At 47.5% G+C, this 13,831-nt stretch overlaps 1 protein-coding gene across 1 annotated transcript; it reads right to left on the reverse strand.

Moving 5' to 3' along the window:
* Window positions 1–3,048: 3,048 nt before the first annotated feature.
* TUSC2 (tumor suppressor 2, mitochondrial calcium regulator) lies at window positions 3,049–11,405 on the reverse strand. The gene is made up of 3 exons (XM_074283340.1): window positions 11,065–11,405; window positions 5,497–5,617; window positions 3,049–4,788 (listed from the first exon to the last, which is right to left on the reverse strand). Exons 1-3 carry the CDS (start codon window positions 11,232–11,234, stop codon window positions 4,723–4,725), a joined length of 357 nt encoding a protein of 118 aa, XP_074139441.1. The 5' UTR covers window positions 11,235–11,405; the 3' UTR covers window positions 3,049–4,722.
* Window positions 11,406–13,831: the final 2,426 nt, after the last annotated feature.

A 13,831-nucleotide genomic window follows, 5' to 3' on the forward strand; every position in this document is an offset into this window, starting at 1 on the left:
GGGTAGGAAGTGGACAGGAGAAGGTAGGGGAGAATCTACTTCAGACATCTCCATCTCCCCCATGGCCTTTTGACCATGAGACCCCAGTCAAAAGTGAAAATGAATAAAGAGAAGCCTGTTCAGGCATTCAGCTCAATATCTTAAGCCCATGCCAGGGGCAGTGCCAGGCTACTGGCTCAGGCCACTGAAGGAGTTGAAATGGGAGACGAGCTTGAGAGGGATTAGCCTGGGCACAGAGGAAGAAAGCTTTATCTGTTAGGGTATAGGGTGTGGAGGGAAGAGGCAGGAAGGTGGGGGGGGGGGAAGAGGTGGAGGGCAAGAGAAGGAACTTCCACGAGCTGAGTCAGGTTTTTTCCACTAACAGCAGAGAAATTCCACCCAAAGCCTTCAGAGCCAAGAATGTGTATATCCATATTTTCATATATGCATGTGTGCATAAATTTTAAAAAATTGATAGCTTTTTATTTTCAAAATACATGCAAAGGTATTTTAATATTCACTCTTGCAAAACCTTGTGTTCCAAATTTTCTCCTACCCTTCCACTTCCCTCCCCTAGACAGCAAGTAGTCCAATGCATATATTCCTTTGTATGTGTGTGTAGTGGCAAGACCACAATATCGGAAATCACTTTGGGATTGAATCCTGGCACTGCCACTTGTATGAATTTCAGCAAATCTCAACATCTTTGGCTCTCAAAAATCCTCATCTCTAAAAGAAGATGTCTGGTTATTTCTTTAGATTTCTTACAGCTCTCAATTCCTTGGAATCTGTGGATGTCTGTTCATCGGGTACTGGGGTAATGTACATATTTCTGTCACACCCCAGTGTGGAGTGGGGTGGGTAATAGAAATGGCCCTTTTTATCTAGCCCCATTTTAACCTCCACACTTCCTAACCACTCTTCCCCTTTTTACTCTTAGAGGGGGCACCGAGGCCAGCTGTTTGACTGGCTAGCTAGCTAAACTGCAAATGTTAGGGCACTGGGGAAAGGAGGCCTTTTGCCTTGCTTTGAGGCTATTCTTGAAGTTCATCCAGGAATGTGGTGTTTGTTGGTGGCTAATGATTAGTACTTGTTGATTTGACTAATGGATTTCTCCTCCCATACCAAATAATCCAGGGAGCTCATCCTCTTCCCCAGATTCTGGATACCTAGGGATACTTAATTCTTGGCTCCCTGGCCATTCTTCCAATAAAAGGAGGCTTGCAGGATTGGGACATGACAATCTCTAAGGTCATTTCCTCCTAAATCCTAAAATCCTGTGGGGATGTCCCTGAAATTCTTTCCCTGTGCTATGAGCAGGATTTGAGGGCTTGTATGCAGAGGGAGAGAACTAACCTAGACAATGAGATGAACCAGGAGGGTCTAGATTCCTCAATTACCTGATCAAAAAGAGCCCCCAAGGAATGGGAGGAGAAAGGGAAAAGCTGAGCCAAGCAGGGGGCCCCTGGTCAGGCTAGGGAGGCTCCCTCTGAGGGTTTGAAGGAGGAAGGAAGTGAGCTCAGGCTACTGGGAACGAGGGAAGTGTTGGCTTCGACCCTCATTGTTCCCAAAGCTGGGGATCTGATGAAGCAGCCCCATCCTAGGGCTGGGAGTTCCTGTTCAACCTTGGGGAGCGGTAGTGGCTGGCATGGATGACTGGCAGTAACCTGGGTCAGGAGTCAGCCCCCTCCCCCAACTCTTTTATAATTTCTTTTAAGCCCAGCAAGAGAACCACCCCCCTGGCATTCAGAGGATTCTCAGCTTGGAAGGAGGGTATCTGGATTCTTGAGAAGCCTGGGGGTACCACGGCTCCAATTAGGGACAGAGAAGCTATGGTGACCTTCTGACCCTCCACAACCAGAATCAGTCCCGGATTCCACCACACTTCCCTAACACAAGACTATGAACCCCTTCTCTGTGCCCTGCAAATTCACTGACATGACTTCCTTCCCACCCCCCATCCAAATCTACAGCAGAGCTGTCTGTGCTCTACACCGCCCCCAGACAGGTTGCAGGATAGCTTTCTTTGATTAAGGTAAAGAGCAATCCCAGCCTGGGCTGAAACTCCATGGGGTGAGAGTGGTAGGGAATGATAGTCAGGGTTGGGAAAGGACTAGGTTGCTAAGCAGAGTCCTGAAGAAACTTCCATTCCTAGCTGAAAAAATAAAAATTAGAGGATACTGATCTGTCCAAGCTCCTCTTTCTGCTCACCTCACCTCAGTTTCTTTCTGGGCCTGGGCATGTCTTAGAAAGAAGAGTTCTTGTGTTCTGCTCTGCCCAGTCTGGCACTCAGTTCTGTTTGGCCCACGGTCTCATACTTGTGGGATTCAGAGCACAAGACACCAGATGAGTCAATCACTGATAAAAATAAAATCCTGTTTTCATCCACAGATCGCCCAGGACCATTCAAGTTTTTAATTTTGAAAGTCCATTTCTGAAAGCGAGAAAAATCCAGAGCCTCCTTTTTATGAATTAGAAGATTCAAAGGTAGTCACTGTCTGCTAACTTTGGTCTGAGGCTCAGAGAAATAATGTGCCTAAGGCCACACAACTGATTTCTGAAGTAGGATGGGAATCCCCTTCAGTCAGCACTGTTTGATAGCTTAAGGCACATTAACAATCAGCTCTTTCCCCAAAGAATTTCATTTTATAGAATTGACAACTATTACACAAAAATATGGATTTCAGAGCACTATCTTCTGAAAGTGTCATCCTCAAACATGAGCAAAAGCTCCGGTCCCCCCCCCCCCAAACTCCTTCTCTTGGCCAAAAGGGAAGCTCTTCTGGCTATGGAGATACTGCCCTCTACTGCCAGAAAGCTGGGGAAGCAGCTGCCACAACTCCCCTACCAGAGAGGAACAGGGAGAGCCAATGAACCAGTGACGACACCCTCAATTTTTTAGGAGCCTTCTAGGGGCCCAGGCTCAAGTTCCACAGCACCAGGACACATAAAAGCTGGCTCCTCAGAGAGGGAGAAGAGAAGGCGGTTGATACAGGACGGAACATGTCCTCTTCCCCAGTGGACAGTCTCAAAGGTTCCCATTCCCAAGAAATGGCTCACTCATTGAGATCATCTACAAATAAATTTATTTAAACTGAACAAAAGGGCACACCAGCCTGGGCTGGGAGAAAGAGCAACCAGCCCTTCCCCCATTATTATTATTATCACCTCTGCCCCAGACTGTCTCTCTTCACATTCACACAAAAAAGCACATTTTACACAGAAAGGAATTTTAAAAAGTAACCCTAAAAAGTAAACAGACTGAATTTCTGCTTCAACAATATCATGGACATAGATAAGACTATTTACAAACCTTCACATTGTAAGTCTCCCTTCTGTGGTCTCCCTATCCCGCCCATGCCCACTAGCAGGAGGTGAGCAGCCTGGGGGAGAGATTGGACCAGCACAGTACCAGATAAGAGGGGCCAGGGCACTAAAGATATGGGTAAGTTTGCCAGGTGGGCAGAATTGCTTATTTTAAATTAACAGTGTGTGTGTGTGTAATGGGGATTGTAATTGTGCTCTCCTGAGCTGATGGGCACATGCCTAAAGGGGCACATCAAGTGTAGTGTGTGGAAAGTCTCCCCTTTCTCCTAAGGGTTGGTGTGAGAACCAAAGAGGCTTCTCTAGCAGCCCAGCAGGGCTCTCCCCCATATCCTTGGGGTTTATGCTTTTCTCCCAATTTTAGGGTTTCCAAGTAGATCTGCTGCCCTTTTCCAACTAGACCCTCAGGAACCAAGTGTGTGGGGGAAGGGGGAGGATCACAGTGTAGGAAGTGACACTCACCCCAGACAAGGGGTTTTCCAATCCCCTTCAGTTCCAGCAGACTGAACTAATTGAGAGCTGGGAGCAGGGCAGGGGATCAGGAGGGTGTTGTGAGATTTTTTGAGACCAGCTTCCCTCGGGGGTGGAAGGAATCGAGGTAGCAAACGGCTGAAATGCTCAGAAATGTGAGGGGAAAGAGAAAGGAGGGTCCTGCTTGTGCATAGCAAAGCTCCCTGTGGTCAGCCCCACAGCCCCTGGGGACACAAGGGGAAGGGCCAGGAAAAGAGGAGACCCTGCTCATAAAGTGCTGTGTCCCCTTGTCTCCCTGACAGTTATCAAGCCCCAGGCCTCTCCTGCCCCTTCTCCCAAGCTGGGCAGAGGGAGAGGTGCATGCTACAAGGAAACTGGAGGGGGAGAGTCTTGGGGGGGGGTTTGAGGTCAGAAGGAAGGGAATTGTACCCTGAAATTCCTGGCCTGAGCTTTCACCCAGCTTTTATTTTCTGACACTCCTCTGAATTTTGGAGGGTGGGATGGGCTTTGGGGTTTAGGAAGAGAAACTAACCTACCCCCTTCCTTTACCCAGGCACTCAGATCTTGGAGAAAATACCTACTGAAGTGAACCAAGCCAATCATCCTTTATCCCAAACCTCCCTCAAACTGACATTACCCAGTACTGTGGAAGAAACAGAATTGGGCACCCAGCATTCCCACCCTTGGCTTGCAGATGAAAAAATATGGCCCACGAGAGGGCCCTGTCAGGTGGAATTCATTCTGGGGCTGCTGTGTTAACCCAGGCACCTCTCATCAGAACCCACACTTTGAACTTGTGGATTCAGCAGCTTGGTGTGCCCTGCCAAGGAAGTGGGGAGTTTTTCACAGCCAAGGCCTCTTTCTGGCCCTGCTGCCCCTCCTCCTACCCTGATGTCCATACCCACCACCCCACAGACTTGGGGTGTGAGCAGGAAGGGGCTGCAGGGCTCACATCTCACAGATGATCACCGGGAAATCCACGTGGAGGCGAGGGTGATCTAACCTCACGATACCCTGAAAATAAAATTGATACTGTTAGGCCCTGCCCAAGAAGCCTTCCTATCTCAGGCCCTAAGGTTCTCTGCCAGCCCTTCCTCCCCACACTCCTGAAGCCATGTAACATGCTGCAAAGATGCTGCCCAGAGAGCCAGGAAGACCCAGGTTGAAAGATCAGCTTTAATATTTAGTGGCTGAGTCCCTTAATTTCTCACCCTGTTTTCCTCCTCTGTAAAAGGGGAATAAATGTCACAACCTTACAGGACTGCTGGAAAGCTCAAAGTTTGAGAATGTACATAAAGTACTTTGGTCATTCTTAAAAGTCCACAGAAACGGCAGTTATTGCCGATTTCTCTTTTATCTAATACCAAAGTGCTTTAAGCTCCTTTTAAATGCCTTTTTATATTTTAATTTGGGTTACATTTATTTAGATACTCCAATGATCTTACTAACCCCCAAGGTCTAGCACTGCCCATAGAAAGTTTTTCACAAATGTTTGTGGAAGGAATGACAGACCCAGCCATTTAAGTTTATCCCCTCCTTGGAGACACTGTCACAAGAAGCGCTGCACTTCCAGGTCAGCCTCATAGAAGTAATGATCAAAACAGAATTTGGTCCAGGAGAATGGAGTTCTGCTGAGCTTCAGTTTATTTGGGGGGCTATGAGGACCTAAGGGAATTAGAGCGGAGGCTGGAAAGGGGCCCTGTCTCTCTTGCTCTCCCTCACCTGAGGGATCAGGTTCTTCTGCACCCTCCTCAGCTTGGCACGCTTCCGCCCATTCTTGGTGACAATTGTTTCCTCATAGAACTCGTGGGCCAGGTCACCATCTTCATCATAATACATGGAACTGCAGGGGCAGAGGACAAAGTGCCATCAAGATCGTGACTCCCCTAACTGAATCAAGGCTCAGGGAGCATAGACTGCCCAACATCCCCCAAATATGTATAAGCCATGTACAGAACACTTCATTAGATTGGGAGCTCAAGGGCAGGATGACAGGACAGTATTTTGCCTTTTTAAAAAAAATTTCCAGCCCTCAGCCCAGGGCCTGCACAAAGCAGGAGTTAAACACATTTACTGTCTGACCCAAAGTCACAGAGATAAGAAGTTCTCATGACCAAAAGCATAGCCTCTAGTAGAGCATGAGGCAGGAGGGTAGCCAGTGGGTGGAAGCTCCAGGGCCCCAATTAGGAAGAGGAGATGCCTGCTGAATTGCCTGAGGCTCCCACCCTGAGCTCTCAGATCTACAAGAGGACCCAGGTTCTGTGCCCAAGCCTGGGGGGCTGCAAGCAGCCACTGCCAGCAGTCCAGGTTTGCTGCGCTTTGCCTCAGAAGGAACAGCTGATATAGTCAGTTCTTGAAGTCTGCTCTAAGATGGCAGAGAGCCTGTACTTCTGCCAAAAGAATTGGTTGGCAGGCACCGAGAGGCCTCAGGACCATGGCATTTCCTATCCTATCCCCTAAACAAGATACTAATGAAAATGACTTCAGTCTTGGGCCCCAATGCGCTAGTCTCTACCCACAAAAACTTTCCAGGTCAGGCCTAAATGGCATCCAGAAAGACCCATATCTAACATTATTGCTCAACCTCAAAATATCTTGCTAAAAAGGACCCAAATCATAGCTTTTCATTAGTTCCAGAGTCACAGTAACAATCCTGAGTGACTACTCACATGGAGAAAAAAGGGATCGATCCTACTTACCACACGTGGAGTCACATGACACCCCCAAATTCCTAACTAGCCTCCTCTGAAGGACTTAAGCATGTTATCTTCAGAAAACTGGGCTCTGGGGAGGTGAGAGATAGGTATCTTCATAATTTCCCCAATTTATCCACAGCCCTAATAGCTCTGAGGGGAACTGAAGTCTGGTGGGGGAGGCAGCCCTGTGCCACAGTAGATAGTGCCAAGACTGAACTCAGGAAGATTTATCTTCTTGGGTTCAAATCTGATCTCCGACACTTACTAGCTATGTGACTCTGGGCAAGTCATACCTGTTTGCCTCAGTTCTTCATCAGTAAGATGGGTAAGGGGGAAATGGCAAACCACTTCTGTGTCTTTGCCAAGAAAACCCCAAGTGAAGAGTTAGACAGGACTGAAATGACTAAACAGCAACAAATATTATCCCCCATTCTCATCTCCTGACTAAGGCCAAATCTTTACTTTCCACCCTCTTCCCAGTCTCCAAAAGGAGTTAGCTTCTAGAATCATTCCTTATCTTCAATCTCTTCTCTTTTGTCCCATTCCCATGATTTTCTTTTTTCTAAAAAAAAAAAAAAAAAAAAAAAAAAAAAAAAAAATCACATCTGATTCTGCTCCCTCTAGCTACTTGTTCTAAATATTGGATTATTTTTTAACTTTCTTCACCTATTCAGGAGGCTTTTCAGTTCTCCCAACTGCAAAAGCCTTTTTTGTTCTTGTCTGTTTCTTTCCTATGTTAACACTCAACTGAAACTTTCTCTAAGGTTATCAACTAACCCAACTGCCAAATCCTATGGCCCTTTCTCAGTATTCACTGTCCTTAACTTTTGCTGACCACCTCTTCCTGAATACTCTCCTTTTGGCTATTATAACTCTCTGTTCGGATCCTCCTATCTGCCTGGTTCTTCTCAGTTTCCTTTGCTGGATCATTATCCAACTACTGGCTAAAAAGTATGGGTGCCGTCTAAAGCTCTGATCTGAGCTCTTCTGTCTATCTCTCACACGCATACAAACACATTATCTCTTTCAATATATAAAAGTACATTTCATCTCAATTCAACAAACATTTACTAGCTAAGTACCTACTATGCTGAATATGCAGTGTCAGGAACTAGAGCTATAAAGTCAAAAGAGTTGCAATCTTAGGAGACTAAAAGGAGAGAAAAGGGCAAGAGGGGGGAGACAAGACACAACCACAAAAACAAGGGTACAAAGTCAATACAAAATAATGTAAAAGGAGGGAGCACAAGCAACTTTGGAAGCTAAGAAATCAGTAAAGGCCTCTTGCAGGAAGTAGCACCTGAGCTGTGTCTTGTAGAAATTAGGAATCCCAAGAGGTAAAAGTAATGGGGACAAGCACAGCAGACAAACAGAAACCACTTGGACAAAAGCATGGAGGCTGGAGATGGAAATGCTGAGGAAGGGGGAAAATTAGCAGGCCAGTTTGGCTGGAATGTAGAGGAAATTAAGGGGAATTATATAACATAAAAGTGGTGAAGTAGAAGGTCAGACTATGGAAGACCTTAAAAGCCAGGGTGAGGAATCTGGATTTTATCATAGAGGCAACAGAAAACCACTGAAGATTTTTTTGGGGGATGGGGAGGGCAGAGGAGGGATGACATAAACAAATCATACTTGTGTCTTCAGGAAGAGTATTTTACCAACAGTATGGAATATAAATTGGAAAGAGACAGAAGCAGGAAAGATCAGGAGGTTTTTGCAGTACTCTTAAGATGAAAGGTGAAGAGGGCCTCAACTGAAGTAGTGGCTTTGTGATTGTAGAAATAGGGATGGATGTAATACAGGTTGATGAGGTAGAATACTGAAGACTTGACATTTGAGGGTAGAAGGGAGAAGGAAAAAAGAATGAAAGATGACTAAAGTTGTGGATCACAGGGATGGGAAGGATGGTGTTGTTTTTAAGAAAAAAGAATACTCAAAGGGGTGGGGGTGGGGGGAGAAGGATGGGAGAGAAGAATCTCCAGTCCTATAAAAAAGCGAACTGTTCCAAATTTATCTCTACTTTAATGCCCACCTTCTTAATCCCATCTTACCCCCTACAAACTTCCCTCTTTCTGCAGAGGACACTACCATCTTCCAAGTCACTCGGGTTTACATTGTCATCTTTTGCTTTCTTCTGCCTTACTCTACCTATGCAATTATTTGTAAAGCTCTTTCTATTTTACTCCTGCAACACCTTTTCACCATTCCATTCTTTCCATCCAAAGGATTATTACTTTCATCTTGGCCTTGCTCAGGTCTCCAAAGTCGAAGGTGGCACCAGGAGGATACTTTATACAACAACACTATTGATGCATATACCTTTGAAAGACTTAAGAACTCTGATCAATGCAATGACCAATCCTATTTCCTGGACTGCTAAAGAATGGTGCTCACTTCCCGATTGAAAAGTGAGACTCATCTGCTCTCAGACACTGAGCACTTCTTGGCTGTGTGACCCTGGGCAAGTCATTTAACCCCAACTGCTTCAGGAAAAAAAAAAAAAAGAGAGAAAAGAAAAGGAAAAGTGAGACAAGATGCAGAAGAAAAAAATTTTTTTTTTTTTTTGCACAAGACAAATCTAGTTTTTGCACTGCTTTCACTATTTGTTATGAGTTTGTTTTTCCTTTAGTTTCTTCCCAAGGGGAGGGGAGGAAGAGAAAAAAATGATGCTAATTAAAATAGCAAGTAAACAAGCAAAAAACAAAGGAGGATGCCCAAACCACGAAGATGTTTCAGCAGTTCCCTAATATTTTCCCTTTCCTGCTATAGTAAATCATGGGACTTTGAATTACACCTTTATTTCTATCCATAGAGATCTAACATTTCTCTGCCCTGCCCCTCTGTGGGCTGACCCCTGGTTTTCCAAAACTACACAAGCTTCCAATTGTTTTCCTTCTACGAGGGAGAACTCTTAAAGGGGATCATTTATCATGACGTAGACCCCAGCACTTTCAAAGATACTCTGCTCTTTAGAATAATTCGCCTCCCGCGTTCCCCTGGTTCGGTTCCCTTCTCTAGATCTCTGGCGGTTGGGAAGAGGCCATTATGTTATTCCCTTTCCTCTGTCAAATTTCCCTATTTTTGTTCAAGGCAGTGATGTCAGACTCAAAACAGGCAGGGATCACTCACTGTAGGCCCAAAGCGCTCCGTTGTAGTTGTATCTCTCAATTACATCGGTTTGCACTTGGAGCTGATCGGAGGGAATGACAACAGTGCTCTGAGCTACCAGCATCTTTCAATCTCCCAGATTCTCTTCAATGCGCTGAAACTGTTCTCTTCAAAGTTATCAAAGACTTCATAGCCAGCAAGTCTAAGGGCTTCTCTCCATCTTTACCCTTCCTCTCTCGCGGTCCTCAGACTTTCTAAATGGGGGCCAGTTCCCTGTCCCTCAGACTGCGGGAGGGCAGGACTACAGTAAAAACAAAAGCTCACACTGTCTCCGCCCCTCAGCCCAAGGGCCAGAACCGGCATATTTCGGACTAGGCTTCTGGGACAGCAGTGAGATCTTTCTGGTTCTTTGCCGCTCTAACTGCTCCTGGGCCTGCCCTCGGAGGATAACCCCGGTCCCTTCTCCCTCTACGCTCCCGTGGTGATACCCAGGCCTGATGGCCTTCCAGAACCGCCTGCTCAGGTGGACCCCTGGAGTCCAAACAGGCCTCATCTTTCTCCTCCAACCCTCTCTCCAAACTTCTCTCTTCTGCCGTTTTCTTAGTCCCCCAGCTGCTCACTGCTATTCACACAGTCTAAAACGGATCTTGGGATCTCTGCCCCCGCGCCTCACTGCCCCTCTCGCTTGTAGCCACCGCTAGTCCCCGCTTTCATCACCCCCGCCTGGTCGGCTAACAGGTCCCCATTCACATCAAGTCTACGGCCGCCGAGATGCGAGTCAGACCCTGCGTCCTCCTCGGCTTTGTCCAGGTTTTGTAGTGTACAATTAGACCGGCAGCGCACGGACACGGTGAAAATGTTACACGTGGGGGGGGGGAGAGGGGGGCGTCTCAGAGTTACCAGGAGGAATGCACACTTTGCGGACTGCTGGAACATTCGCTCAGGGCTCCCCCCGCTCCAGCGCAGCGCTGCCAAATTAACATTCCTGCCATGGCCTGACTGTCTCCCTCGCTCCGTGGCTGCCAGGTAGGTTGTAACGCAGCCCCGCTCCTGACCGCCGGGGAGGAAGCGACCTCCAAGGTCACACACGTGGCGGTAACCGAACCACGGCTCGCGAGACCTTTCCCGGGGAAGCCCCGGGAAGCCTCGCAGCCGGCTCGGGGGAGCGGCGGCCACGCTACTTTCCTCCGGGGCTCCGTTCTCCAAAGAAACCGTTACCAGAGCCAAGGTTCGATTTCCCCGCCCCCTTCTTCCCCCAGACACGCCACGGAGACCAGAGCCCGAGACCGGGCTCGGCAGCCGGAGTCTTTTCCGACAGTCGGGCACCGAGGCCGCGGCTCTTCCCCTCTCCTCCCCGGGCCGCGACGTGAGAGCCAAGCCCGTGACCGAGGCCCGACGGCCGCCCCGGAGGGTGCACTGCCCACCGCCCCCTTCTCCCGCCCGCTGCAGCTGAGTCCGGAGGCCGCCTCCCCCACGCCCTTACCCTCGACGGGTGAACACGAAGGGCGGCGCGGTGCGGAAGCCCCGAGCCCGAGCCAGGGCGTGCTGGGCTCGGGCCGCGTCGGTGAGCTCGGGGCTGCCTCCCGGCCCCGTGGCCGCCGCTGGCGCCGAGAAGGGCCACAGCCCCCGGCCTTTGGAGCCGCTGGTGCCCATGTTAGGGCCCGCGGAACATCGCGGAGCCCCGCGCCTCGCAGCGCCCTCCAACAGTCGGCCCAGCTCCCGCTGACGGACCGATTCCGACTAGGACCGAACGGAAGTAGCTTCACTTCCTGCGCCGCCTCAAACGGCTATGCTCCGCCCTCGCTCGTCTATTGGCAACTACAGCTGTCAGCCCGAGAGCCGCGGCCAATGATGATCCTCGGATAGTAAGGATCCCGGCGTACCCTGCGACTGCAAAACTAAGTGCTTCCGAAAGACTTCACATCCCGGCATGCTACGCTCGCGTCGGAGGCAAGTGAACTTCAAGTCCCAGCAGGCCTAGCCCCGGCACTGATGGGACTTCCAGCGTGCCCGGGAGATAGTCACTTTCCTGCTTGCTGTCAGCAGGAGGACGGTTTGCATTTCGGGATGCACTACTATTCCAAAGAAACATCCCTCAAAACGGACGTTTTAGAGACATTCTAAATAGAGAAAGATTAAGTAAACAATATAATTATAAAAACAACATAATAATTTCTAGTGAACAATGCGATTAAATGTTTCCTTACTTTTGAAAATAGGGATTCAAAAAATTATTTTTAATGATCCATGTAAATTGCCATGGTAGCCATAGCGAAATAAGATGTATAAACTATCCATCACTGGCCACACTTAGCAAGTCCCGATGCTCGCCGATTGTGAAAGGTTTTTGTTGAAATTCGGCTAGGAAATCTCTGCCTCAAACTAAGTAGTTCTCGGAAATTAATCACAAAATGTTGCATTTTTATACTTTTAAAAAATACGTTCAAAACTCACTGAAACCGAAAAATCTTAGAATTTGGATTCTAATTTTTGGAAGATTTTTAAAGATTAGAAAATTATGTCTCCAGATTTAAGCATGCAAAAATGAGCATTTTTCTAGATAAATCACTTTTTGGTTGTAAAAGCTTACGTTTTAACTGTCTGGATAGCCATGACGACCTTTTTATTTTATCTACTTTAGGAGTAGAATTTTATGTTTTTTTCTTCTCAGACTTTGAAGCTCAGCGGTTAGGGTTGTTTTGGTTTTCATTAATAGAGTTTGTTTCACTCCTGAGTAGGACACATTTTGTTAGAATAATAGTCCATTTAGGCAAAAGGCCACAATTCTGCTGCACCCTGAACAAGCTTACAAAGTGGATCAGATACCTAGGGCAGGCTGGGATGAGGGAAATATTTCCATTTGTTTAGACAAAAACGCATTGTTATTCACAACCCCCTACTGTGCCCCCAGGGGACCACTTCCCTCCCACTCGGGGCTGCTCCTCCCGGAGCTGTAACTTCCCCCACATACAGGGAGTGCTCTGCACAGCAGCAGGGAATTTTGACCGAGGAGCCCCCCTTCCCATCAGTAGTGCATCAATAGATAAGATTGGCTTAAAGTAACAACATTTACCAAAAAATGTTTAGTAAGAATAGAAGCCCCATAAACCTGGGGCACATTTTCCCATAAATACAGAGTTTACCCGTGAGAAGAATGGGCCCAAACTAAAGGGACAGTGGTATTAAGGAACACATACAGGGGCCACATTTGGTCCAAACGACTCACTTCTCTGGTTATTGATTTCATCTCTCCTTTGGGGTCCCCATAAAGCATCTCCCAAGGGACAGCATCTCTGCTGGAGGGGTGGCTCGGCTGGGCTCCCCCGGGTACCACCCTCCTCAGCTCAGCCGTCTTACTGCCAGAGCAGCTCTCCACTCCATCATAGGCAGTTGTCTTTGCTGCTAGAGGTCTGCGTCCTGGAAGCTGTTTGAAGTACCTGCATCTGGTTGTATCAATCCGCTCCCTCCTGGATCTTGGACATTCCGGCTACAATAATGAGGATTCCCCTACTCTTGTCCCACACTGCACTTTTTAGATGAGTTCAACTTATGGCAACAGGAAAAAAAAAAGATCAGTTTTTCTGCCTGGGATAGAGCCTTCAATTCAGCTGTTGGCGGATCACCTTCTCCCTGGAGTTCCAGAGTTCCCTTTTATTTACTTCCCTTCTCTCGTTTGATGATCTGATCAATTCCTACGGGCTTAATTATCGTTACTATTTATATGATTCCCAAATTAATGTATCTAATCCTAGTCCGGCTCTGCATCACCCACTGCACACGGAACACTTCAGACTAGCAGTCTCCTGGGCGTCACAAACTCACTAAGCCCAAGAGGGACTCATTATCTTTCCATTCAAAGCCATCCTTCTTCCAAACGTCCCCTATTACTGTGGACAGAATGGTGCCTTCTTTGACTTCTCATTCATACTTATCTAACATAGCCAGTTGTTGTATCCCCATTTTTATTTGAATGAATTTTAACATTTTTATTAAGGACTTTATGTGCCAGGTACTGGGCAGTGTCAAAGATCTTCCAAGCAGTAGGTTATTGTAGCCAAGCTGGTGGTTGGTTTAGCAAATGATTTTGTGGGCCAGAAGTTCTGCACCCCTGATTAAATCTTTCAATCCAAACCTGATGTTCTACCTTCCTGCTGTGCGACTCTCTCCTCCATCACCATCATTAGAAGGGTCGGATAAATTGACAGCCCTACTGTTCCATTCCCCAGGATGCTCTACTTCCTGGACCCTAG

The sequence above is a fragment of the Sminthopsis crassicaudata genome, chromosome 1 (genome assembly GCF_048593235.1).
Source record: "Sminthopsis crassicaudata isolate SCR6 chromosome 1, ASM4859323v1, whole genome shotgun sequence".
Taxonomy (NCBI): Eukaryota; Metazoa; Chordata; class Mammalia; order Dasyuromorphia; family Dasyuridae; genus Sminthopsis; species Sminthopsis crassicaudata.